The 25,693-nt window shown below is 44.5% G+C and overlaps 1 protein-coding gene across 9 annotated transcripts in view; it reads right to left on the bottom strand.

Annotated features, from left to right (window-relative positions):
* The window catches only part of PNPLA7 (patatin like domain 7, lysophospholipase), a 557,191-nt gene that overhangs the window by 518,482 nt on the left and 13,016 nt on the right, over nucleotides 1–25,693 (bottom strand). For all 9 annotated transcript variants that reach the window (XM_075060490.1, XM_075060494.1, XM_075060495.1 and 6 more), the window contains 6 exons: nucleotides 24,514–24,601; nucleotides 17,981–18,063; nucleotides 9,680–9,768; nucleotides 8,775–8,915; nucleotides 6,434–6,593; nucleotides 2,376–2,456 (listed from right to left, as the gene is read on the bottom strand). In XM_075060490.1, coding sequence (XP_074916591.1) covers nucleotides 2,376–2,456; nucleotides 6,434–6,593; nucleotides 8,775–8,915; nucleotides 9,680–9,768; nucleotides 17,981–18,063; nucleotides 24,514–24,601 — 642 coding nt within the window. The remainder of the gene's footprint in view (nucleotides 1–2,375; nucleotides 2,457–6,433; nucleotides 6,594–8,774; nucleotides 8,916–9,679; nucleotides 9,769–17,980; nucleotides 18,064–24,513; nucleotides 24,602–25,693) is intronic.

Here is a 25,693-nt window from a genome sequence, read left to right as displayed (position 1 = left end):
AGGGTTGTATCAGCCCCTTCGGGGGGTGGAGGCCCCAAGGCTCCAGAGAGAATGGACTCCCTGAGGGGTCCCACGGCGAGAAATAGGTGTGCTAAGCCTCAGAGGTGTGGCACCTGGATATGAAGAGGCCTAACCCCGAGAGAGAGTAGACCTCCGAGAAGGGCTGTCTCACTGAAAAGGGTACCCCCCTCACACGGACCACACGGAGCCAAGAGTAGACACGATCTGTGAGTCTGTGACACAGGGTACAAGGTCAAGTAGGATTAATAGCAGAGCTTGTTGACTGGACTCTGTTTCCAACACCCTCCAATGAACACTCACATGCCTATTGGAAGAGGCAAATCCATCACCTGGTATTTAACAAATCCTAAATAGGTGCAGCAGCAATACACACAATAGTCCAGAAAATACCCCCTGGAGTTCTAGTTAGTAGCATGTATTTTGTTTTAATCAGCGTAAAGTATCTCACCAGCCAGTCAAAAACAAGCTAAAGGGCACAACCCATATATGGTCACTGGCAGTATGAGCAACATTAAGAAGGATGAAAGTCATTAGCTTGTTTCACGGTATAATTGCTACATTATCAACTGAAAGATTTATTTTTAATTAGAGTAGACAAAAATAATTGACCAAGTAATTAAATAGGCCACACTGTCAAAGGCCAGGAGCTCGTGGATCCTAATTCTACCTCTACCACCATTGCTTGTATGACCTTCAGCAAGTCACCCCAAGCCTTCATTTTCCCATTTTTAAAAGAAGGATTACACTGACCTACTCACAGGAGCAACTGAAAACTGGTTAATGTTTCACAGAGCTCTGAAGATGTAAGAAGTACACAGTCACCACGTAACTTTATTACTGACTGTGCAAAGATACAAAGACAAGAGATTACAGGGGCAGAGGTAAAATATTGTTTTAGTAATTACAGACATTTTCCATATAAAAGTGAATGAGCGAAGCATAGTTCCAAACCTAATGACATTCTTACTAGTCAGTCATTCTACCAGCACACTTTCTAATTAACATTCTATCATAAACCCAGCCTTAACTACTACTAGATTAAACATAATAAATATTAACGTACCAATGCTGTAAAGGCTAGAAAATAGACCGCAAAACACAAGACGACTCTGGTGTTAAACAATGCAGAATGGGACAAAAGTTGGTGGATTGGTCAAATCCAACAAACAGCATAGTGAGAATGGAAAACAGCAGGAAACTGGCATGAATTACAAATAAAAGAAATTTAATAGCACAGTCTCAACAAGCAAACTAAAAAGCAGAGGACTCTGAACCAGCACACTCATAGCTAAAAAACTCTATTACAAAAGTATTAAGCCAGAAAAATGTGTCTCAGAAAACAAGTTATTTATTCCTCATGATAATCCCACACACACTTCTTTGATTTAACATAGCAATAACAATTTATATTCCAGTTGTAGATTCTTATGAGCAGCCTGCAACTACAATACAATCATTGGTACTGTATGTGCTCTGCCTAGGTATTTCAGGATGCATACACTGTAGACATCACCTACATCCTAAAATGGCAAGATGCGGGGTTTTATTCAGGTGTTCTACTGATGATGGCAAGTGTAAGAGAGGACAGGACGGTCAAAGTGCAGCCTGTAGGCTACATGAGCCCAAGACAATGTCCACCTTCTTCTTCAGCCTCTGTGGGATTCACTCACCCTGCTGGAATTACAGGCCACAGCACGCAATGCTTTAGGCTGCCCTGCACAGAAAGCAGCTCTGCTACAGATGGAGCACTGCATGCTGGGACTTGCCATCTCCACAGACCACCCTTTCTTATTAAACATAAAGACAGCTGCTATTTGCTCCATGCCAATTAGGTACTCGTAACTTTCAACACATTGACAATATAGGACTTAGGCAAATTTGAGCCCCCAACATAGGGAAATACATGTTTCCCCAGCCACCGATATACCATGGAACTAAGTTTACAGCAATGGCGGGGGAGAGGGGCGCTTTCTTGATGTCAATGGCTGTCACATAGCTACCTCCTCCCAGAGTTAAAGTGCTGGAAACAAAACCAAACATCTTAAAGAAAAACAAAATTCAGTCTGTTTGCTTTAAACAAACTAGAAGAAAGAAACCCAGGGAGGGGTTCAAAGACCAACAAGCTGAAATGTGAGGAAATAATCACAGGTAAAGTCAATTCAAATGTACACTCAGACAGCTTTTCAATTATGGCATGTAGCTTGTTAATTGGTGAGAGGAGCACTACCCAAAGAGATGCCAGGAAAGAATCATGACGATAAATGTAATGCTAATGTGCCAATGCTGCATAGCTCTGACAGGTGCACCGATATATGGCAAGGTCTCAGAAAAATTACCCGCACATAGGAACTTACTGTGATAACATCAAGAATGCTGAGGAGGCTGTGAACACTGTCCCCTGCCAGCACTTCTTTAACGACCACTTCAGTGCCATCCTACAGATAGACAGAAGGAGAAGATTAACGGCTCGTATTCCATCCCCAAGTTTAAATGGGCCAATACAGGCAGGACCATGCTTCAAAAGAAATGGCTGTTTAACTCGCGCATTCTAATTTTGCAGGATAACCTATGTACCACTTAACAGTGGAATTCACCCAGCAGAACTAGACCCAAGAGTGATTCTCCCTGTGCCCCCTGGAATTGTACTGATCCATTCTGAGAAGGCTTTGAACACCACTTTCACTGTGAGTGACAGAAGCAAAGCTCACCTGTGACACTGGAACCCAGCAGATGGTAGCAAGGCACCTAGCAGAGGATTTAACAAAAAAACCCACCACCACCACTATTTCTTTACTTGAATTCATTTCAGATTTACATAGGGTGAGATGCAAGTGACAGCCCTGCTTTCCCTGTATCCCATCATCTCTTCTATCCTTCACTTTGCAGAAACCTTGCTATCCTCTTTGAAAGGTTGTGATGTTGCTGACCATCACAACACACAGAACACCTAAAGAGTAGAGGTAGCCTGTTTTAGTTTCATTGCTATTACTTCACAGGCCTTTAATTTGTTTTAATACATGAAGGGAAAGAGATTGGCATTAACAGAACCACCCTCACTAGAAATGCAGACATGGAAGTTACAAGGCTGGCAAACTACATAAAGTACACCTCTACCCCGATATAATGCTGTCCTCAGGAGACAAAAAATCTTAACATGTTATAGGTGAAACCTCATTATACTGAACTTGCTTTGATCCGCCAAAGTGCACAGCCCCACCCACCCGGAGCACTGCTTTACCGTGTTATATCCGAATTTGTTGTGTTATATCAGGTCACGTTATATCGGGGTAGAGGTGTATAACTAACTTCTTTTAGACTGGAGATTGAGATGACATGATGTCACACTATGCTGTAATGCATAGTATTTGATTTTTTGTGCATACACTTTGATATGCCAATAAGTGCATTTTATAAAACTGAAAAATAAATTATTGTTGATGACTATGTATCAGAGGGGTAGCCATGTTAGTCTGTATCCACAAAAACAACGAGGAGTCCAGTGGCACCATAAAGACTAAGATTTATTTGGGCATAAGCTTTCATGCATAAAAAACCCACTTCTTCAGATGCATGGAGTGAAAATTACAGTTACAGGCACAGATATACTGGAACATGAAGAGAAGGGAGTTACCTTACAAGTGGCGAACCAGTATGGACAAGGCCAGTTCAGTCAGGGTGGATGTGGTCCACTCCCAGTAATTGATGAGGAGGTGTCAATACCAAGAGACGGGAAAATTGCTTTTGTAGTGAGCCAGCCACGCCCAGTCCCTATTCAAGCCCAAATTAATGGCGTTAAGTTTGCAAATGAATTGTAGCTCTGCAGTTTCTCTGCGAAGTCTGTTTTTGAAGTTTTTTTGTTGAAGGATGGCTACTTTTAAATCTGTTATTGAATGTCCAGGGAGATTGAAGTGTTCTCCTACTGGCTTTTCTATGTTACCATTCCTGATGTCTGATTTGTGTCCGTTTATTCTTTTACGTAAAGACTGTCCAGTTTAACCAATGTACATGGCAGAGGGGCATTGCTGGCATATATCACATTAGTAGATGTGCAGGTGAATGAGCCCCTGATGGTGTGGCTGGGTCCTTTAATGGTGTCGCTAGAGTAGATAAGGGGACAGAACAGGCAACGCGGTTTGTTACAGGGATTGGTTCCTGGATTAGTGCTTCTGTGGTGTGGTATGTAGTTGCTGGTGAGTGTTTGCTTCAGGTTGGGGGGCTGTGTATAAACAAGGACTGGCCTGCCTCCCAAGGTCTGTGAGAGTGAGGGATCGTTTTCCAGGATTGGTTGCAGATCACTGATGATGTGCATGACATGTTTTAGCTGGGTGCTGTACACGATGTTCTGTTATTTTCCTGGTTGGGTCTGTCCTGTAGTAGGTGATTTCTGGGTACCCGTCTTGATCTGTCACTCTGTTTCCTCATTTCCCCAGGTGAGTATTGTAGTTTTAAGAATATTTGATAGAGATCCTGTAGGTGTTTGTCTCTGTCTGAGGGATCAGAGCAAATGTGGTTGTATCTTAGGGCTTGGGTATAAACAATAGATCACGTGATGCGTCCTGGATGGAAGCTGGAGGCACGTAGGTAAGTATAGCAGCCAGTAGGTTTCTGGTATACGGTGGTGTTTATGTGACCATCACTTATTTGCACTGTAGTGCCTACAAAGTGGATCTCTTGTGTGAACTGGTCCAGGCTGAGGTTGATGGTGGAGTGGAAATTGTTGAAATCCGAGTGGAATTCTTCAAGGGCCTCCTTCCCATGGGTCCATATGATGACGATGTCATCAATTTAGTCCAAGTAGAGAAGGAGCACTATGGGACAAGAGCTGAGGAAGAGTTGTTCTAAGTCAGCCATAAAAATGTTGGCATACTGTGGGGCCATGCGGGTACCCGTAGCAGCACCACTGACTTGAAGGCGTAAGTTGTCCCCAAATCTGAAAAAGTTGTAGGTGAGGACAAAGTCACAAAGCTCAGCCACCAGGTGTGCAATGGCATCATCAGGGATAGTGTTCCTGACAGCTTGTAGTCCATCCTCGTGTGGAATGGAATATTGGTGTAAAGAGCTTCCACATTCATGGTGGCCAGGATTGCGTTTTGTATGAGTCTCCAGTTTTGAGAGCTCATTCTTGATCTTCTCCTGGTTGCTGTACAGGATGCTGATCAAGTGGTTCCTCAGGTTCTCTGAAAGAGTGTGGCACAATTTCTCACCATAGTCAGTGTAGTATGTCGATTGCAACAGATCTTTTACCTTCAGTCCATCTGGTATGATGTCCATCCGTTTGCATTTGGAAAGGAAGATGATATCTGTCTGTATCTGCGCGAGTTTTTTCATTAAGTTGATGGATTTCCACTTCATACGGTTAAATGTGCAGTGCCTTGCATGGTGGCAAGCCTAGCTATCTTTGAGACACCACTGACTTCCTGAGGAAACTACAATGCATTCGTGATCTTCCTGAAAATATCATCCTGTATCTGTAATTTTCACTCCATGCATCTGAAGAAGCGGGGTTTTTTTTTACCAATGAAAGCTTATGCCCAAATAAATCTGTTAGTCTTTAAGGTGCCACCAGATTTCTTGTTGTTGATGACCATGTTGCCAAATGCACTGGCACTCAATCTTTCCAGATTACTGTACCCCTTTCAGGAGTATTGCTATTGGCCAGGATGGTCATTGGCTATTAGCCAGGATGGGAAGGGAAGTTGTCCCTAGCCTCTGTTTGCCAGACGCTGGGAATGGGCGACAAGGGATGGATCACTTGATGATTTCCTGTTCTGTTCATTCCGCTTGGGGCACCTGGCATTGGCTCCTGTCAGAAGACAGGATACTGGACTAGATGGACCTTTGGTCTGACCCAGTATGGCCGTTCTTATGTACTTATGAGTCTGATTTGTCTTCTGTACCCCCAAGTTACACCTCACTTAAAAACTACTTGCTTACAAAAATCAGACATAAAAATACAAAAGTGTCACAGCACACTATTACTGAAAATTGCTTACTTTCTCATTTTTACCATATAATTATAAAATAAATTGATTGGACTCTCTCTCTCTCTCTCTATCTTACTTACATTTCAGTGTATAGTCTCTAGAGCTGTATAAACAAGTCATTGTATGAAATTTTAGTTTGTACTGATCTCACCAGCGCTTTTTATGTAGCCTGTTGTAAAACTAGGCAAATATCTAGATGAGCTGATGTATCCCGTGGAACACCTCAGAGTACCCCCAGGGGTACAAGTATCCCTGATTGAGAACCATTGGCCTAATGAATTATAGGCTGCCAGAAAACTTAACACTCACCTTACAGGAGCTAATACAGCCTGTTTCAACTTAAACATCTCCATCACGTAATATCTCTAGCCATATGCTATCCTAATAAGAGATTTATCAAAAGAGTCAGTGGCTGGGCTTATCCTTACATTTTCTTGAATGCAAACTTCTAGCTTGCCATCCTGCACGACGTAGATGCTGTTATCCAGCTGCCCGGGACGGAAGATGTATTCGCCTTCATGCAGTTGCACAAAAAACATGTACTTGCACAGCTCTAGGAAGAGAGGCTTCTCAAAATGGCCAAGAACCCTGCAGGAAAGCAAAGGATCAGTGACACCTTCTCTGCTGTAAAAAGAAGCCTGCAGATGCCGTGGTGCATGACAGTCCTCCCTGAACTAGCAAAGCCTCATGGGACCAATAGTGTGGGAATCCATGCCACATGAAGAACAGAAATCTCTGAGCCTGAAGAGCAGGAGCACTGGGTGACCCTTTCGGGGATGGAAAGATTTGGGATTGCTTTCAAGCAAGGCCCTCTGGTGATGCTGATGGGCTCAAAGGCATCCACAACTTGCCCTCCTCGACCAAAAGTTGATGTGTGGCCTTTGAAGGTGGGAATGTGGAGAAGAACGTCAGAAACTTATTGGGTCAGACCAATGGTCCATCTAGCCCAGTATCCTACCTTCCTACAGTGCCAGGTGCCTCAGAGGGAATGAACAGAAGAGGTAATCATCAAATGATCCATCCCCTGTTGCCCATTCCCAGCTTCTGGCAAACAGAGGCTAGGGACACTTCAGAGCATTGTTTTTCATCCCTGCCTAATAGCCACTGATAGGCTATATATCTAGCTCTTTTTTGAACCTTGTTATAGTCCTGGCCTTCACAACTTCCTCTAGCAAGGAGTTCCACAGGTTGACTATGCATTGTGTGAAGAAGTACTTCCTTTTGTTTTAAACCAGCTGCCTATTAATTTCATTGGGTGACCCTAGAAGCCTGGAACATACCCACACACCTGATGAAGAAAATCACCCAGAGAACTTCTCTGTTCACTAATGTAACCAGAACAGCGAACTCACCAAAAAAATGTCAAAATTGAGGGGGAGGAAAATGCCAGTTTCACAGGAGTACTTGGGAGTTTGGGATAAGCCGCCTCTCTCAGGGAACATGCAAGCAGGCTCTCACCACAACCAAATCATGCACTCACACAGGCAAAAGCAGCAACACCAGTCTCTACCCTCATTTCCTGTCAGTACACAGCACTGAAAAGGGCTCTCTAAGCATCTCCTAAATTTAGATTAAAAAAAAAATCTTCTGTGACAAATTCAAGTTGCAGTAGAATTTAACTGACCCATAAAATGTGTGAATGTGTACATATTAATTGTGCCATTAGCCCATAGCTAAAAGCCTAGATGACTAACAGTAACTCTATTAGATGGCCAAGGAAGGCAGAGACTATGCCATAATTTAGTCTTCAAGGTCACGGTGGAAAAGTTTTTTTTAAATCATGAAAACATCCACAAACCTACAGAGAGGAGTGGAAAGATGCAGAGGTTGTTTAATCACCTACATAAAGTGAAAGGATTAGCTCAGGTTAGTTCTCAATGAACAGAAGTCCACTGTTCTCGGTGGTGGTAGATGACAGAATAAGGAGTAATGGTCTCAAGTTACAGTGGGGGAGGTCTAGGTTGAATATTAGGGAAAATTATTTCACTAGGAGGATAGTGAAGCACAAGAATGGGTTCCCTAGGCAGGTGGTGGAATCTCCATCCTTCGGGGGTTTTTAAGGCCTGGCTTGACCAAGCCCTGGCTGGGATGATTTAAATGGGGTTAGTCCTGCTTTGAGCAGTCTTGGACTAGATGACCTCCTGAGGTCCCTTCTAAACCTAATCTTCTATGATTCTATGATCACCTCTCAAAAAAAGATAACAAGCAAAATAATTGGAGGTGACTGGCTCCTTTAACTGTCTCAGCAAAGAGATGCAGATGCCAGACTGAATGAATATAAAAATGAACTCTCCCCTCAAGCAGGTCCTTCCAGGAGCAAGGTGTGTAAGTCTATACTACTGCTGCTGCTGCTGCTCATGGCAAGTCTGCAGAGCTGTCAGTCTCACACTGAACATACCAAAATGGTCCCACTGCCCTTTGTTACACATATCCATAGCAATATAGAAAAAAAGTACAAAAAGAGTTTCAAAAGGCACAGAAAGAGCATTATCAGAAATCTATTCAATCTAGCAGAGCTCATCATTTTTACTCCCAAACCTAGTCCATTTGACAACCCTCTTCTTTTCCTTACCTAATGCTTCTTGGCAACTGCAAATCAGTATTATTTTTCCCCACCTGAAAAGTCTTACGCCACCAACTTAAATTCATTAAAGGGTCTGATTCTGATTTCACACTGGTAAAGCTTGGTGACTTCACTGGAGTTACTGCTGATTTACACCAGTATAGCATATATCAGGATCAAGCCTTGATCTTTCATTTCAACCTTACCTGACATTTTTAAGCATGTACAGGACTTCTGATGGCAAGTGGGAATTCTTCACATCAAATTCAGTTAGATCTGCTTCCAGCAGGGAGGGAGGCGGCTCCTTTGGTTGCAGAGTTGGAGACTCCTTCTTAAAACGCAAAATCCTACAAGAGAAAAAGCAAAAACAACAGAATTCAGGGGCTCAGTCAGCTTTTGAATTGCAAGCTTTTTTAAAATTAATTATTTATTATTATTATAAAGCAGTGAGGGTCTCAAATTCCAATGCAGTTCCTCCCTTTTCTAGACAACAGCAGACATATATATATATATATATCAGATCTCCTTTTCCCTCCCCTACCCCACAAAAAATACTGAACATTTCCTGAGGCATATCCAGATTCAGGACTTAGACACAACCCAGGGACAAATAAAGGGAGTCTATGTGGGGGACCAACCAGAATGACACTACAGTACACAACAGTTCCGGGTAGAGTTGATGCCTCATAGCTCATCACCAGTTCTATCCCTGCACTCCTCCTTGACCCACTGTGCACTCTAGAGACTATGGAACAAACCTACACAGCAGCTAAGAACTACAGCAAACCTCCCCACTTTCCACTTCCAGTGCAAGTTGCATTATTGGGGAAGAGTAGAATTCCATTTTAATTCAGTGTTTGCCAGAAAAGTGGGCAAATGCACTGGAAACCATGAGACCTTCACTACTTCATAAGAAAAGCTGGTCATCCAAAAACCCAACATGAACAGAGACTGGGCCTCTCGGAAATCTAAGTTTATAAAACAAATAGGAGTTCTTCACCCCTAGAGCCACAGGAGCCAAACTAGAACTCCTACAATTGTAGCATAAAGTTAATTGCATCTGTACATGGCCACAGCAATCCACAGGACCTCCATTACCAAACAACTGTACCTCTTAGCCAAAGACAAAACTTTTGCTCTTTTCCGCATCCTTTGACGAGGCACCATGTTCCCAACCAGAGAGTTTGGGAGAGTTGTCACCTACAGGAAACCACAAAACAAAACAAAAATCTGTTTCAAGAGAATTCCAACAACCTCTAAAGGTCTTGATCCTGCAAAGACACATGCACATGTGGCACCACTGGAATCCATGTAAAGTTAAGTGCATGTGTAAGGCTTTGCAGGATCAGGACCTCCATGAGCACTAGGGTAGTGTGCTACATCATGGCATTTTCTTTTTAGAGAGAAGTGTCATTGTACTTTTTAGTAAGCAATTAATATAATGGTGATGGGAAATACAGAAAAACTTTAAACACACCATTTCTGTCCAAGAATTGCAAGCACCAGAAACATAGAAGTAATCTTTTAAAGTGTAAATATTAGTCTGGCAATCACTAACGCTGATGCACTGAGACCTGATACACTTAATCAATGCCAAGAACAGACTTACACATTTTAGTGAAATATATAAATGAGGACACCTGTCCCAATACTGAAATAGCACAATAAATGCAGTAACTGGAGTGCCACTTAGTGGAGGAATGCAAACATTGCAAGATCAAGAAAACTTGCTAGTTTTCATTTTTTAAATATCCTGTTTATCCCTCAGGAAATTCAATTCCCTTATATGCTTCTGTGATGAGAATTTTCAGATTCTGTCCATCTCTTGCATCGACAGACAAGTGGGTCTCTGGGCCATCAATATTTCCAAGCATCATAAAATCAGAAACTCAGCAATTTAACTTTACCAGAAGTACAGCAGACAGAAACTATCTTTCACCTACTTCATACCTTCAGATAAATAATAAAACTAAAACACAGGTCTAAATTCCCAGAAGAAAAAGAAAAGGTGATTTTACCATATGGAAGACAAAGTACCTTCCAATATGAGCATCTCAGTGAAAGAGCTGTAAAGTTTGTTTGGGGGGGAGGGGCGGGGGGCCTTAAAAAAAGGGGGGCAAAACAACAAACATTTTCCACAGATTCCTGCCCAGAAATGACTTAATACCCAGCATCCAAAACTTTAGCCCAAACAAACAATTAAGGTATGGTAAAGTTAAAAGCAACTGCAAAAACACATCTTACAATGGGAAGTGTTAGTCAGACAGCATTACCAGACCACCTATAATACATTGATATTTTACTAACAGTTATTTCTAGTGTATTTAGTCTGATTGTTTCTCCATATCTCCCATGCCCCCTTGCATGGAGTTATACGGACGTTAAGCTCTCCCTTGCCTGTTGAAAACCACACAATTAAGCTAAATGTAAGCCAAAAATGGGAAATTGAATTGCATTCTTTACTAAGAGAGGAAACTGTTTCTTCAAAATCAAGATGTCCTCTTTACATAAATATGCCAATAGGAAACAATAGGACATTCATTCCATCCCAGTGTAGGGGGGGACAAAAACAAAAAAAAAACCCACCACAGTCTGGAGAAAGAGTGGCCAGTTTGAAGAAATCAGCAGAAGAACAAAATTGGGATCGAAGTGCATTTAGGAAGACTGAACTCAGAATGAACACCTATATTTGCCAAATTGGCTAAGGATGTCCTTTCAGGAATGGCATACAGCTTAGAAATCTGGACTCTCCCCACAAGCAAAGAAAGAAATCACTCCAGTCTCTTGAGAAGTCCTGCATGGTGAGATAGCAAGAATTGCCATTTGCAACAAACAATACTGCAAAGATCAAGAGAGGAATGTCATGGCAGACAGGCATTTCACCAGAAATAGAACAGCTGCCAAAGACAGGCAGCTAAGCAGCTTTAAGGCAAATCCTGGCAAAGTGTCTCAAAATGGCAAAGTCTACGGAAACAGCACTGATGCAGAAAACACACACAGAGCTGTTAAGATTACCCCAGAGCCTGTCATAGTAATAAGCAGGATGTTGCTGCTACTGAAAGCTTCCGTGTGAAAACAGGCAATTTATTTACAAATATAACAGGAGTCACTTAATAACAAGTTCTATCATTCTGCTTGAAAAAACAGTTCCATTATTATCTTGTTTTCATCATTCAAGTTTTTTTTATTTTTAAATCCTTTTGTGATGTAAGTGCTCATGTTTGATCCTGCCCAAAGGTGTCTGATCTTTGTGTGAAAAGTCTGAAGACAAACCAGTCTGCCATTTTTGAATTTGGTATGGTTGAACACATATTTTGTTCATGGTGTAAAACCTTACACTCATCATTTTTCCTGTACAGGAACAGGTGAATTTTTAAACTTGAAAACACAGCATGCAAACTCAAAGAGTAGCTAAAGGGTCTATTCACAATTCAGCTTGAATAAAGTCTGTCTGGAACTTAAGAGTCAGGAACTTTTGAAAATTGCACAGTGAGCATGAGCAGTGGAAATCAGCACCAAGCCTGAGTGTTTGCCTATCTAGAGATGCACGGCACATACATGCTGTTGGCCTAGACACAAACACACTTTTCAAGCAGCAGAGAATCCTGTGGCACCTTATAGACTAACAGACGTTTTGGAGCGTGAGCTCCAAATACAAATACAAATACAGATATCATCTTCCTTTCTAAATGCAAACGCATGGACATCATACCAAATGGACTAAAGGTAAAAAATCCACTGCTATCTACATACTACACAGACCACAGTGAGAGATTATGCCATACACTGTCAAAGAAACTGAGGAACCACCTGATCAGCATCCTATACAGCAAACAGGAAAACATCAAAAAAGAGCTCTCCAACCTGGAGACCTTCATTAATAACCAAACTTCCATAAAAACGGACTTCACTAAAATAAGACAGGAGATCTACAGCACTCACTTCACCTCTCTACAAAGAAAAAGGACTGTAAGCGTCTAAACTCCCTAACCTCCACATGGGACACCCCGCAGTACCCTAACCCACCCAGCAATATCATCAATCATATCCAACTACACACTCAATTCCCAGAAGAAAATCTGTCCTTCTGGGGACATACTCTTTCTGCCTGCACTCTTCTCCCCACCAAACATGACAGTTTGGGCATCTGGAAACCTACTTCGCCGTCTACGACTCAAAGAAACTTCCAGGACAACACTGAAACAGTGCACTGATACACAGGTACTCCCACCACGCAAAAGAAGAGAAACTCCAACATGGACTCCTCCTGAGGGTCGAAAATGAAGTCTGGACCTTAACATTGAAATGCCGCCGACTGTCCAAGGCAAAAATCGTGGAAAAACAACAACCGTTGCCCCCATAACTAGTCGGGCAGAAAGCAGCCATCCACAGCCCACAAACCACCTGAACATTATCACAAAAGAGGCATAAAAGAGGTCTTGTTGTCATCTATGAACAATCTGACTCCAAAAGAGGCCACCAAGACAGCTCTCCAAACCAAAATTCTACAGGCAGTCCCTCAATCCCAACTGATGGAAAACTAAGAAACTGCACCATCTACATCAGAAACCCCTACGAATTACGACGGAACAATCAGGCATACGCCTTAGAGCCCCGACCAGGGTTATCATTATCACCCAAGAATTCCACAAACCCGAAATCCTGGACCCCCATCATCTCGGGCCCCCATTTGCACTTCATGAACGGACGTGTCTGGATATGTGGACTCTCTATCCTAGACCTAGGCCACCAGCACTCCCAGCTATCCGCGTGACACCTGATTTCCTGAGCGAATCAGATTGTCCCTCCCCGAACTATCCAAGCCTCTACACAACAGTCCCACACGACAGAATGGATACAATCTGTCAGGAACAGTACTCGCCGTATGACAGCACAAAATACTGCTGAGCTCGTGTCTTTATCATCACCACACTATTTCAAGTGATGACAATATTATCCCAGATCAGTGCTATGGGACACCGCAGGGCCCACAATATGCCATTTTTATGGATGACCTGGAACAACGCTTCGCTCAGCTCTCGTCCCACCACGCCCTTCTCTGCTACGCGACAGCCAGAATCTTCATCATCTGGACCCTGGGAAGGAGACTTTTCATGATTTCAACAACTTCCACCCACCATCAACCTCAAGCCTGTGACCAATCTACATGGGAGGTATCCACTTCTAGCACCACGGTGCAAATAGTGATGGTCACTTAACACCACCCTAATATCGAAAACCTACCGACTGCTATGCCTACCTTCATGCCTCCAGCTTCCATCCCGGGCCACACACGATCCATTGTCTACAGCCAAGCACTGAGGGTAAACCACATCTGCTCTAACCCCTCAGACAGAGGCCAACACCTACAAAATCTCCACCAAGCATTCTCAAAACTACAATACGCATGAGGAAATTTAGGAAACAGATCAACAGAGCCAGACGTGTACCAGAAGCCTCCTACTGCAAGACAACCCAAGAAAGAAACCAACAGGACTCCACTGGCCATCACACAGCCCCCAGCTAAAACCCTCTCAACGCATCATCAGGGATCTACAACCCATCCTGGACATGATCCCACACTTTCACAGGTCTTGGGTGGCAGGTCAATCCTTCCCCACAGACAACCTGCCAACCTGAAACGTATTCTCACCAGCAACTGCAACGCCGTACCATAGTAACTCTAGCTCAGGAACCAATCCATGCAACAAACTCTCGATGCCAACTCTGCCCACATATCTACACCACGCGACACACATCACAGGACCTACACCAATCAGCCACACCATCACCGGTTCATTCACCTGCACGTCCACCAGTGTAATATATGCCATCATATGCCACAATGCCCCTCTGCTATGTAATATCGGCCAAACTGGACAGTCACTACGGAAAAGATAAATGGACACAAATCAGATATCAGGAATGCAATATACAAAACCTGTAGGAGAGCACTTCAACCTCCCTGGCCACACTATAGCAGATTTTAAGGTGGCCATCCTGCAGCAAAAAACTTCAGGACCAGACTTCAAAGAGAAACTGTGAGCTTCAGTTTATCTGCAATTTGACACCATCAGCTCTGGACTAAACAAAGACTGTGAATGGCTTGCCAATTAAAAGAGACGGTTTCTCCTCCTTTGGTTTCACACATCTACGCTAGAACAGGGCCTCATCCTCCCTGACTGAACTAACCTCGTTATCTCTAAGCTTGCTTGCTAGCATATATATAACCTGCCCCTGGAATTCCACTACCTGCATCTGACGAAGTGGTATTCACCCACGGAAGCTCACGCTCCAAAACATCTGTTAGTCTATAAGGTGCCACAGGATTCTCTGCTGCTTTTACAGATCCAGACTAACACGGCTACCCCTCTGATACTTCACACACTTTCAATTTATTGTTAACTGTTTTTTTCAGTCTGGGTTTGTACAGCACCTACCATAATGAGGTCCTGGTCCATGAGTGGCCACCCAGGCATTATGGTAATATAAATAAATAATAGGGAACATGAAACCTCTAGCCTCTGCTCAGGTCTAACGACACTATTCCCTCCCCCATATACAGATTTTGGTATACAGGATCAGTAGATAGCACTGTTAAAAGAAGTAGTCAGAACTCCAAGATTCCTACAAAGATGGGATCTCAGCCACAAGTCCATATGTCACGTTTTCTATTGCTTGTTAAATGGCTATGTAGTGAGCAGTGTGGCTCCTCGTCGCCCGGAGGGGGAAGAGCCGTCCGGAGGCTGGAGTGGGCGGAGCTAGGAGCTCAAAGCCCGCCCCTCAGAGGGCAGGCAGCGACCCAGAAGTATAAAGGCTCGCCCTCATAGCTCAGTAAGGCCCCAGCCACTGGAGAGACCGGACATCTCCAGCCTAGCCCGTGCCTGGAAAACCCGCAGCCCAAGTGGATGCCTAGACTGGCCAGCCTGCCCTGCGCCTGCTACCCGGAGGAGTTGCCTGACCTGCCCTGCGCTCCGCTACCCAGAAGGAGTTGCCTACCTGACCGATCGCACCCTGTCTGGTCCTGGATCCCCCAGAGGCCAACACCAGGACCCAGGTACAACCCGAGGGGGAGTGTGGAAGTAGCCTGGGGGCAGCTGACCCCAGTCTGGCTGCAGCACTGCCAGAGCCCATGTCGGTGTGTTGCGGCCAGGATCCCCACTAAGCAGCAGGTCTTCTGCCGCTGTTAGGGCCCCGGGCTGGGACACAGTGGAGTGGGAGGGCCTGTGTCCCCCTGCCACCCAATTTGTGGGTGGCAGTCTCCCCCTCCCTCAGGCCTGAGGAGGCTTGCGCTTATTATTACTGCTCAACCCTGCCTGAGGGCCTGAGCCCAGACATGTTGTTGCTCTGCCCTGACCCCAGGCCTGGGCTCCTCACTGTTTGCATTGCTACTGCTCAGCCCTGCCCGAGGACCTGACTCCTTGTTGCCCCACCCTGACCCAGGGCCTGGGCCCACAGCATTCCAGTTACTGCAAGGGCTGCCGAGGGAGACCCCCGCGGACAGACTAATTCCCCCCGATGACAACTGTGTATAGTGAGCTGGTGTGGCTCCCTGCAATCCGGAGGTGGTCGAGCCCCAGCTAGCTCTTGTACGGGCTATTACATGAAAAACCATAACACACACACGTACAAGACAGCCTGTGTAACACATCTGTTAGAATCTTAATTTCTCCTGACTTAATTTTCTACCTCATGCACTGATTATATAGTCCTAGAGATAAAATAATCAAGGAACCCCATCCATGCCATTTTTGCCAAGATGCTATTCAGATTAAAACTAAAAAATAAAGAACACTTTACCTGGTAAGATAAGATAGCAAGAGTCTCTGCCATTACTTACACTGAAAGGGTAGGGAGCTGTTATAGGTATTAATGAGGTTTATTGGTTTAAATAGACATCAAGAATAAATCATCACACGAAGGTCTTAGCAGTTTTTTTTCATATGAAGAATGAAGTCATTTTAATTATCTTATTTCCAAATATAACAGTACCGGTAAATTTCAAGTTCAAATGCATGCCCCATTAATGAGCTTGAATCTTAAGGACAACACAAAAGCTTATTTTTTTGATAAGTGTAAAAGTATTTTAAATGCAAATCCTCATTACCTTATTAAAGTTTCAAGAATAAATGGACACAAATCAGACATCAAGAATTAAAACATTCAAAAACCAGTCAGAGAACACTTTAATCTCTCTGATCACTCAGTTACAGACCTCAAAATCGCAATACTCCAACAAAAAAACTTCAAAAAACAGACTCCAACAAGAAACTGCAGAATTGGAATTAATTTGCAACCTGACACCATTAAATTAGGCTTGAATAAAGACTGGGAGTGGATGGGTCAATACACAAAGTAAAATCTATTTCCCCATGCTAATTTTTCCCCTACTGTTCCTCATACCTCCTTGTCAGCTGTTGGAAATGGGCCATCCTGATTATCACTACAAAAGTTTTTTTTCTCCTGCTGATAATAACCAACCTTAACTGATTACTCTCATTATAGTTAATATGGCAACACCCATTTTTTCCTGTATGTGTGTGTATATATATCTTTGTCCTGTATTTTCCACTGCATGCATCCGATCAACTGGGTTTTAGCCCACGAAAGCTTATGCTCAAATAAATTTGTTAGACTTTAAGGTGCCACAAGTACTCCTCCTCCTTTTTGCTGATACAGACTAACACAGCTACCACTCTGAAACCTGTCAACTAGTTTTCTGTCTCTCTAGATCACCACGCCATCTAAGCAGCTTAAAATAAAAGACCACAAACACAGAGAGAACCCTAAAAATAGAAACAAGGATGGAACATTTTTTAAAGAAACTGAATTGTTCATTTTAAACTCTCTCTCTTTCAGCATTTAACATATACGTTAGTTTTTAAAAAAAAAACTTCACACACAGATTGGTCTCAGGAGGTCACCAAATCATACACTTGAAATGGATTTTAAAAAGCAGGGACGGAAAGGGGGACGTTGGATAGTTTAGGAACTATTAGTGAAGTTTGATACTTACATGCTAAGACCTGGGCAATCATGTCTCATCTCTCAGGTTATAAAACTGGTAACCATAAGAGTTAGGAAGGAATCTTCCCCTTCCACACACAGCCCTGCAAAACTAGAAAAGTGAATTCTTTCCTAGGGGAAAGAGGAACTTGCTTTGAAACATCAGGCATTACCCACTACCTGTTAACAGGATACTGACTACTAAACTTACGGTCTGACCCAAGATGACACTCCCAACGTATTAGAGACACTCCCAATGTATTAGAGACTTCTCTTCTGAAAAAATGCAGTGGGGCTGGTGCTAATAACCATGGTAAGCAGGTCAGGCATCTGAGAGTTCATTTATTTTCCTGGATTTTAATTTTTATTTTCCATCCTCCCTTCCCTCTCCATTAGATGTACTTACCTTTCTCATGATCTTCCGCCCATAAAACATTACTTTGTCTCTCTTGCGAAATCTGTACTGAGGCACCTGGGGCTGAGGTTGTCCTGAAACACAAAAGGATCATCAAATAACTCGGCAGATAGTTTGTAACAAGTGGAAAGAGGAGCATGCAGATGCATTGACCTTGCTCACTAGTTGGAATCCAACTTGTATTACTAACAGAAATTCATGTGAAACTCTCGACTGTTCCTGTTGGAGACTAGACCAAAAACCCACGCCTCTTTGACAGTACAATTTCAAATGAATTCCAAGAAAGAAATCTATTCTGTCCAAACACTCTTTTGGGATGATGAGCTACCTACGTTCAAGTTGTCAGTGGACTAATTTAACCCTGTGTTACTTCTGCCTCACAATGTAGTTGATTATGGGGTGTATCTCAAGGAACACAGATTGGTGGTATCATGGGGTCAAAAACTGCTATGGAGATAGCAAAAATACAAATGGTAGGGAAGCCAGAGTGTGAGACTTCTTCTAGTCAGTTCTGGAAGCAACACTGACCAAAGGGAGCCAAATTCAATGCTTATTTCCCCGAAGAGAAGGTCATCATAATGCTTAGTGAGGAGAGGAAGAGAAAATAAGGACAGTTCCAGAAGTTTCTTCCCACCATCCCCTCCCCACAGAGAGGTAGATCTCTAAACACATTAGTATTTCTAAGTATTACTCCCTGAAGGATATGTTTCATTCATACTTTCCAAGCAGCTTTAACGTCATAGGTGCAGAATCCCTATAGTGCTGAATAACTGCCAGTCATGCCATCTGAGGCAGGCAATTTTAGGAACCATTCCCATTTCCAAAGCTCCTCTTTATCTAGAGCAGGGCCTGCTCTCACAAGAAGGCACAGAGTCTGTGAGAAAGATGCTGAATGCAATTACGCTCTCAGAGTCCTTTAGCAGACTATGGTTAGATCCTAGAGAAAGCTCTCAGCTATGCAGATCAACGCTGGTCACCAGAGGTGCCAACTTCCTAATGTGCCAGGGGGTACTCCCCCTCGGCTCCGCCCCAGACTCCACCCATTCCCTCAAGGCCTTGCCCTGCCCCTTCCTGCCCCAACCCAGGTGGGATAGCTCAGTGGTTTGAGCATTGGCCTGCTAAACCCAGGGTTGTGAGCTCAGTCCTTGAGGGGGCCATTTAGAGATTTGGAGATTGGTCCTGCTTTGAGCAGGGGGTTGGACTAGATGATCTCCTGAGGTCCCTTCCAACCCTAATAATCTATAATTCTATGAACTGAGCCCTCGAGCGCACCATGCCCATGCTCCGCCCAGCTCCTCCTGCATGCCACTGGACAGCTGACCACCAGCGGGCAGAAGGTGCTGAGGGGTAAGGGGGATGTGCTGATCAGCAGGACCACCAGAAGGCGCTAGGGGGACAGGGAGGACCTGATTGGGGGTGGGGGTATTGCCAGCAGGTGCAGAGCACCCACCATTTTTATTTCCCATGGTCTGGAGCACCCACAGAGTTGGCGCCTATGTTGGTTACATGGCTAACTACTGAAGCATAAGGATCTGCAATAACAGTCCCCTATCCATAACAGCGTGCAGCCCAGAAGGAGATACAGGAAAATAAAACAGCTGAAGTTCACTGAAGGGAAATTCGAATTTCCCATATAGCCCCTGAACCATCAAGCCCAAAAATCACTCTCAACTCTGTCTTATTTTCAAACAGTCAAAAACACTCACCTAAAGTCAGATGTTAAAGCTTTGTTTGTCCAGTTCACATTCACCCTCATGATCGAGGTGATAAAAGGCTTGCATTTTGTTTTTAACACTCTTCAAAAAGCATTTGTGATACTTTCAGAAGCTCTGATGAGCTCAGACAGCTTTTGGGAGCGGGAGACGCACAGGAGGGAAATCGAAAAAAAGGATTTAAAGAAACCAAGGGCTGTTAGCACTGCCTGATATTGGAAATACAGAACAGCAGTAATCTATGCTGTTTGTCTGCTTTTCCCTTTGATATAGGCACCTCTCACTTGTGCAATAGATTTATTAAATGAACTAAGGGTATGTGTATAAATTAGGTCGAATTTATAGAAGTTGATCTTTAAAAAGTGATTTTATACAGTCGATCGTGTATGTCCCCACTAACAGCAGTAGGTCAGCGGAGTGCGTCCTCAATACCGTGGCTAGCATCAACTCATGGAGTGGTACACTGTGGGTAGCTATCCCACAGTTCCTGCAGTCTCCGCCACCCGTTGGAATTCTGGGTTAAGCTCCCAATGCATGATTGGGCAAAAACTTTGTTGCGGGTGGTTTTGGGTACATCGTCAGTCGCCCCTCCCTCAGTGAAAGCAACAGCAATCGTTTCGCATCTTTTTTCTGTACAGATGCCATACCACAGCAAGCATGGAGCCCGCTCAGCTCACCATCACCACAGCAGTTGCGTCCTGGGTGCTGCTGACAGCAGACGGTGCAGTAGGTCTGCAAACCATCATCATACACCGCTTCCGCTGCAACTCTGCTCTCCTGCTGTTGTAAATGAGCTCAGTCTCAATTGAGTAAATGATGACTGAGCTCAATAGAGTAAATGAGCTCAAGTCATCCACCACTTCAACTTCTGGTGCCATGAATCCACCTCGCAGGTCCTCTCGTCGTTCGGTAGAAACATCTATTCTCGTGGTATCTGTCATCATCCACCACTTCCGCTGCAACTCTGCTTTCCTGCTGACGCCATACCATGGCAAGCATGGAGCCCGCTCAGCTCATCGCTGCTGTTGTGAGCATTGTAAACACCTCGCACATTATCTTGCAGTATGTGCAGAACCTGCAAAAGCAGACGAGGAGGCGACGACAGGGCAATCACGATAGCGATGAGGACATGGACACAGACTTCTCTCAAACCACCGACCCTGGCAATTTGAACATCATGGTGGTAATGGGGCAGGTTCATGCTCCAGAATGCCGATTCTGGGCCCGGGAAACAAGCATAGACTGGTGGAACCGTATAGTGTTGCAGGTCTGGGATGACTCCTAGTGGCTGCAAAACTTCTGCGTGCGTAAGGGCACTTCCATGGAACTTTGTGACTTGCCTTCCCCTGCCCTGAAGCACAAGAATACCAAGACGAGAGCAGCCTTCACAGTTGCGAAGCGAGTGGCAATAGCCCTGTGGAAGCTTGCAACGCCAGACAGCTACCGGTCAGTTGGGAATCAATTTGGAGTGGATAAATCTATGGTGGGAGCTGCTGTGATCCAAGAAGCCAATGCAATCACTGAGCTGCTGCTATCAAAGGTAGTGACTCTGGGAAATGTGCAGGTCATAGTGGATGGCTTTGCTGCAATGAGACTCCCTAACTGTGGTGGGGCGACAGAAGGAACGCATATCCCTATCTTCGGGACCAGACCACCTTGACAGCCAGTACATAAACCGCAAGGGGTACTTTTCAATGGTGCTGCAAGCACTGATCGATCACAAGGGATGTTTCACCAACATCAATGCAAGATGGCCAGGAAAGGTACATGACACTTGCATCTTCAGGAACTCTGGTCTGTTTGAACAGCTGCAGGAAGGGACTTTCTTTCCAGACCAGAAAATAACTGTTGGGAATGTTGAAATCCCTGTAATTATCCTTGGGGACCCAGCCTACTCCTTAATGCCATGGCTCATGAAGCCATACACAGGCAGCCTGGACAGTAGTAAGGAGCTGTTCAACTATAGGCTGAGCAAGTGCAGAATGATGCTAGAATGTGCATTTGGACACTTAAAAGCACGCTGGTGCAGTTTACTGACTCGGGTAGACCTCAGCAAAACCAATATTCCAATTGTTATTGCTATTTGCTGTGTGGTCTACAATATCTGTGAGAGTAACGGGGAGAAGTTTATGTCGGGGTAGGAGGTTGAGGCAAATCGCTTGGCCACTGATTAAGCGCAGCCAGACACCAGGGCGATTAGAAGAGCACAGCAGGGTGCCCTGCACATCAGAAACCTTTGAAAACCAGTTTCATGACTTGCCAGGCTATGGTGTGACAGTTCTGTTTGTTTCTCTTGATGAAAACCCGCCCCCTTGGTTCACTCTACTTCCCTGTAAGCCAACCACCTTTCCCACTTCAATCACCATTTGCAAAGGCAATAAAGTTATTATTGTTTCAAATCATGCATTCTTTATTACTTCATCACACAAATGGGGGGATAACTGCCAAGGTAGTCCAGAAGGGGTGGGGTGGTGGATGTGGGGAGGAGGGAAGGACAAGGCCACACTGCACTTCAAAACTTATTGAATGCCAACCTTTTGTTGCTTGGGCAGTCCTCTGGGGTGGAGTGGTTGGGGGCCCAGAGGGCCCCCCTACACGTTCTTGGGCATCTGGGTGAAAAGGAAATGGAACTTGGGGAGGAGGGCAGGTGGTTACACAGGGGCTGCAGTGGCGGTCTGTGCTCCTGCTGCCTTTCCTGCAGCTCCACCAGATGCCAGAGCTCTTTCAGTGCGGGAGGACTGCATGAGCTCAGAGAACATTTCATCACGAGTGAGTTTTTTTTAACCTTCTTATCTGTGCTAGCATCTGGGACCAAGATGATAGGGGGAGGGTTGAAACATTTGCAGCTGCAGGAGGAAAAAAAGGGAGAATAGTATTTAAAAAGACACATTTTAGAGAACAATGGGTAGACTCTTTCACAGTGAATGAAGTTATTAACATTACATAGTACAGGTGCTTTCAGTACAAGGTCATATTTTGCCTCTTATATTGAGGCCAGTTTGGTGTGAGAGATCACACATGCAGGGCCGGGCAACAGAATTCGGCTTGCAGGCAGCCATGGTAAGCCACAGTCTTTCGCCTTCAACCTTCATAACATGTGGGAATGGCTTCAAACAGCAGCGCCCTCCTTTCCCATACCAAGAACCCGTTGGGTTGGCCATTTAAAAAGAGGGGCTGTATTGGCCGTGAATGCATCCAAGTCTTCAGGGCAAATTAATCATTAAACACGCTTGCTTTTAAACCAGGCATTATATTTACAAAGGTACACTCACCAGAGGTGCGTTCTCTGGCTTCGTGGTCTGTGAGCCTGACTTGGGAGGGTATTGGCTCCAGGGTGAAAAACAGTTCCTGGCTGTCAGGGAGAATGGTTTCTCCGCTTGCGTGCTATGCACTATCCTCATCCTCCTCCACCTCCTCATCTTCCTCATCCCTGTTGCATGAGACTCACTCCTTGCAGGTGTCCACAGACAGGGTGGGGTAGTGGTAGCCCCCACCCCCACCCCCTAGAATTCAATGCATCTTATCATAGAAGTGGTATGTCTAGGGCTCTGACCCAGAGTGGCCGTTTGCCTCTTTGGTTTTTTGGTAGGCTTACACAAGAACATACAAACGGCTGTACTGGGTCAGACCAAAGGTCCATCTAGCCAAACGGGAAATGAAATTCAAAAAGTTCCTAAGGGCTTTTCCTGTGTACCTGGCTAGTGCATCTGAGTTGAAAGTGCTGTCCAGAGCAGTCACAATGGAGCACTCTGGGATAGCTCCCGGAAGCCAATACTGTCGAATTGTGTCCACACTACTCCAAATTTGACCCTGCGATGTCGATTTCAGTGCTAATCCCCTCGGGGAGGAGTACAGAAATCGATTTTAAGAGCCCTTTAAGGCAACAAAAATGGCTTCGTCATGTGGACGGGTGCAGGGTTAAATCAATCTAATGCTGCTAAATTCAACCTAAACTCATAGAGTAGACCAGGGCTAAGTTTCAACACAAAGCAGGGAGAGCAGAAAAGGGAAATGTACAGCAAAGTTCAGGAATGTTTGCCAGTTGAGAAGGAGAATGAGTTCTAGATCTGTCGAGAGAGAGAAGGGCTAAGAATCCCACCAGCACACTTTCTCTGGAGCATGACAACAGCCCGCAAGTTGGCCCAAGAACCATACTAAGGGCCCTCCTCTCAGCCACCAGGGATACTGCCTCCATAGTACTTTCAGTCCCTTACTGCCACGGAGACACGATGTCTAGAATTTGGACTTTGATCCACCACATGTCTCATTTATATCATTTCTGCTCCAACAGACCAGGCCAGACAACAGACAGCTGAAGAAGGAACTTAACAGGTCTCCAATACCAGAGCACAAGGAGCAGTTGTTATAAATTTAATTTTTTAAAAGGTCATGCAGGGCCTTTCACCTCTCTCCCAAAGATTAGAACTCCTTCTACAGCTGCGCACTGGATCTGTCAATTATCCCTCACACGGATGCCCCCAATTTTCACCTCTGTCCCATTCAAACTCAGTGACATTTCCTGATTACACCAAGTTATTTACATATTGACTGTGATCCCATGGAGTTTATTATATGCTAAAGGAACTAAATTCACCGAATTTTAAGCTTCCTAAACACTGTATGCACTTGGACAGTTAACACAATCAGCAATGCAATACAAATTCTGTGTCCTTTTAAGGCTATTTTCCAGTTTGAATCATTACCTCTAGAACAAGCACTGGCTCTATCATATTACATTAAGGAATGAGTAGGGCAAAGGAAACCACTGAGAAGATTCTGTTTTAACACATGTGTAGCAAGTTGAGTACTTACTAGATTGCTTCACCTTTCTGTAAACGACAAACACAAAAATCCCTATAAGGGGCAATGCCACTGCAGCGCCAATTATTATTCCAGTTAGCTGTGGGGAGAGGTTAGGAAAAAAGAGTGAATAATTAAAATATTCCTTAAAATTTTAGAAAATCCTACAGCAAACACTTAGCAAGGTATGAGTGTGGAAATTCAAGGCATGTTCAGAAATCCTCATTCTGGAAAAGAAAAAAAGGGGCCCAACTGTGATAACTAAGTACTGCAGCATTTAAACAACGTCACAGGTTCCCTCCCACAAACATACCCTTGGGATCCTCTGCTTCTATTTGAAGGGCCTATGAATTGAATAAGTAGGTAGCACATGGAGTGAAAACTAGAAATTGAAACACCACTTCATGCATCGCACTAACGTGAGATCACATAATCCACTCAAGCTCTGACTTACTCCTGGGGGAATTCTGCATCACTGCACAAGTGCAGAATTCAGGTACTGCACAGATTTTTTTTTTCTCTGCAGAAGATACATTCTACAGGATTGGCACTGCAGTTGCACCTTTCACTCAACAGGGGCTGCTGTGGCACCAAAACAGAGGGCAGCCAGCTCATGTAGCAGCCAATAGGGAGAAAGCAGAGGCTGATTTTCTGATAGCGACATGGCTGTGAGGAAGATGAGATATGGGGGGACGGACAGAGCAGAGCATACAGGGCTGTTGGGGGGAGTCACATAGAGAGTCAAAAAGGCTAGTGAGGGGGATAGACTAGAGCGGAGGCTAAATGGGAGTCGGGGTGCAGGGACACTGGGGTTGGGGGTGTGCAGGGCCAAATGGGGACCAAGGAAGGGGGAGCATGGGAAGGAAAGTGCAGGGACACATGGGGACAGGGGCAGATGTGCCTGACTGAATGGGAGAGGCTAGTGGTCAGCCAGGGTCAGCATGAGGGAGGCTCTCCAACTCCCTAACAATCTCTCTCCCCCAAAAAACCCTTATCCATACTTCTCCCACCCACACCCAACAACCCTCAAGGTTCACTCACCAAGCTGTTTCTGAGCAATTACTTCCCTCTCCCTCAGCTCCTCTGTTACCCCTGACTCCCCCAAGCCTTTGCACTGCTTCTGAGGGGTACAGAAGATACATTTCTGAATTGTCATTTAAATGAATTACTCAAAGTTCTGTATTAATATGCC

The sequence above is a fragment of the Chelonoidis abingdonii genome, chromosome 24 (assembly GCF_003597395.2).
Source record: "Chelonoidis abingdonii isolate Lonesome George chromosome 24, CheloAbing_2.0, whole genome shotgun sequence".
NCBI lineage: Eukaryota > Metazoa > Chordata > Testudines > Testudinidae > Chelonoidis > Chelonoidis abingdonii.
This window is presented reverse-complemented; position numbering and strand designations above follow the sequence as displayed.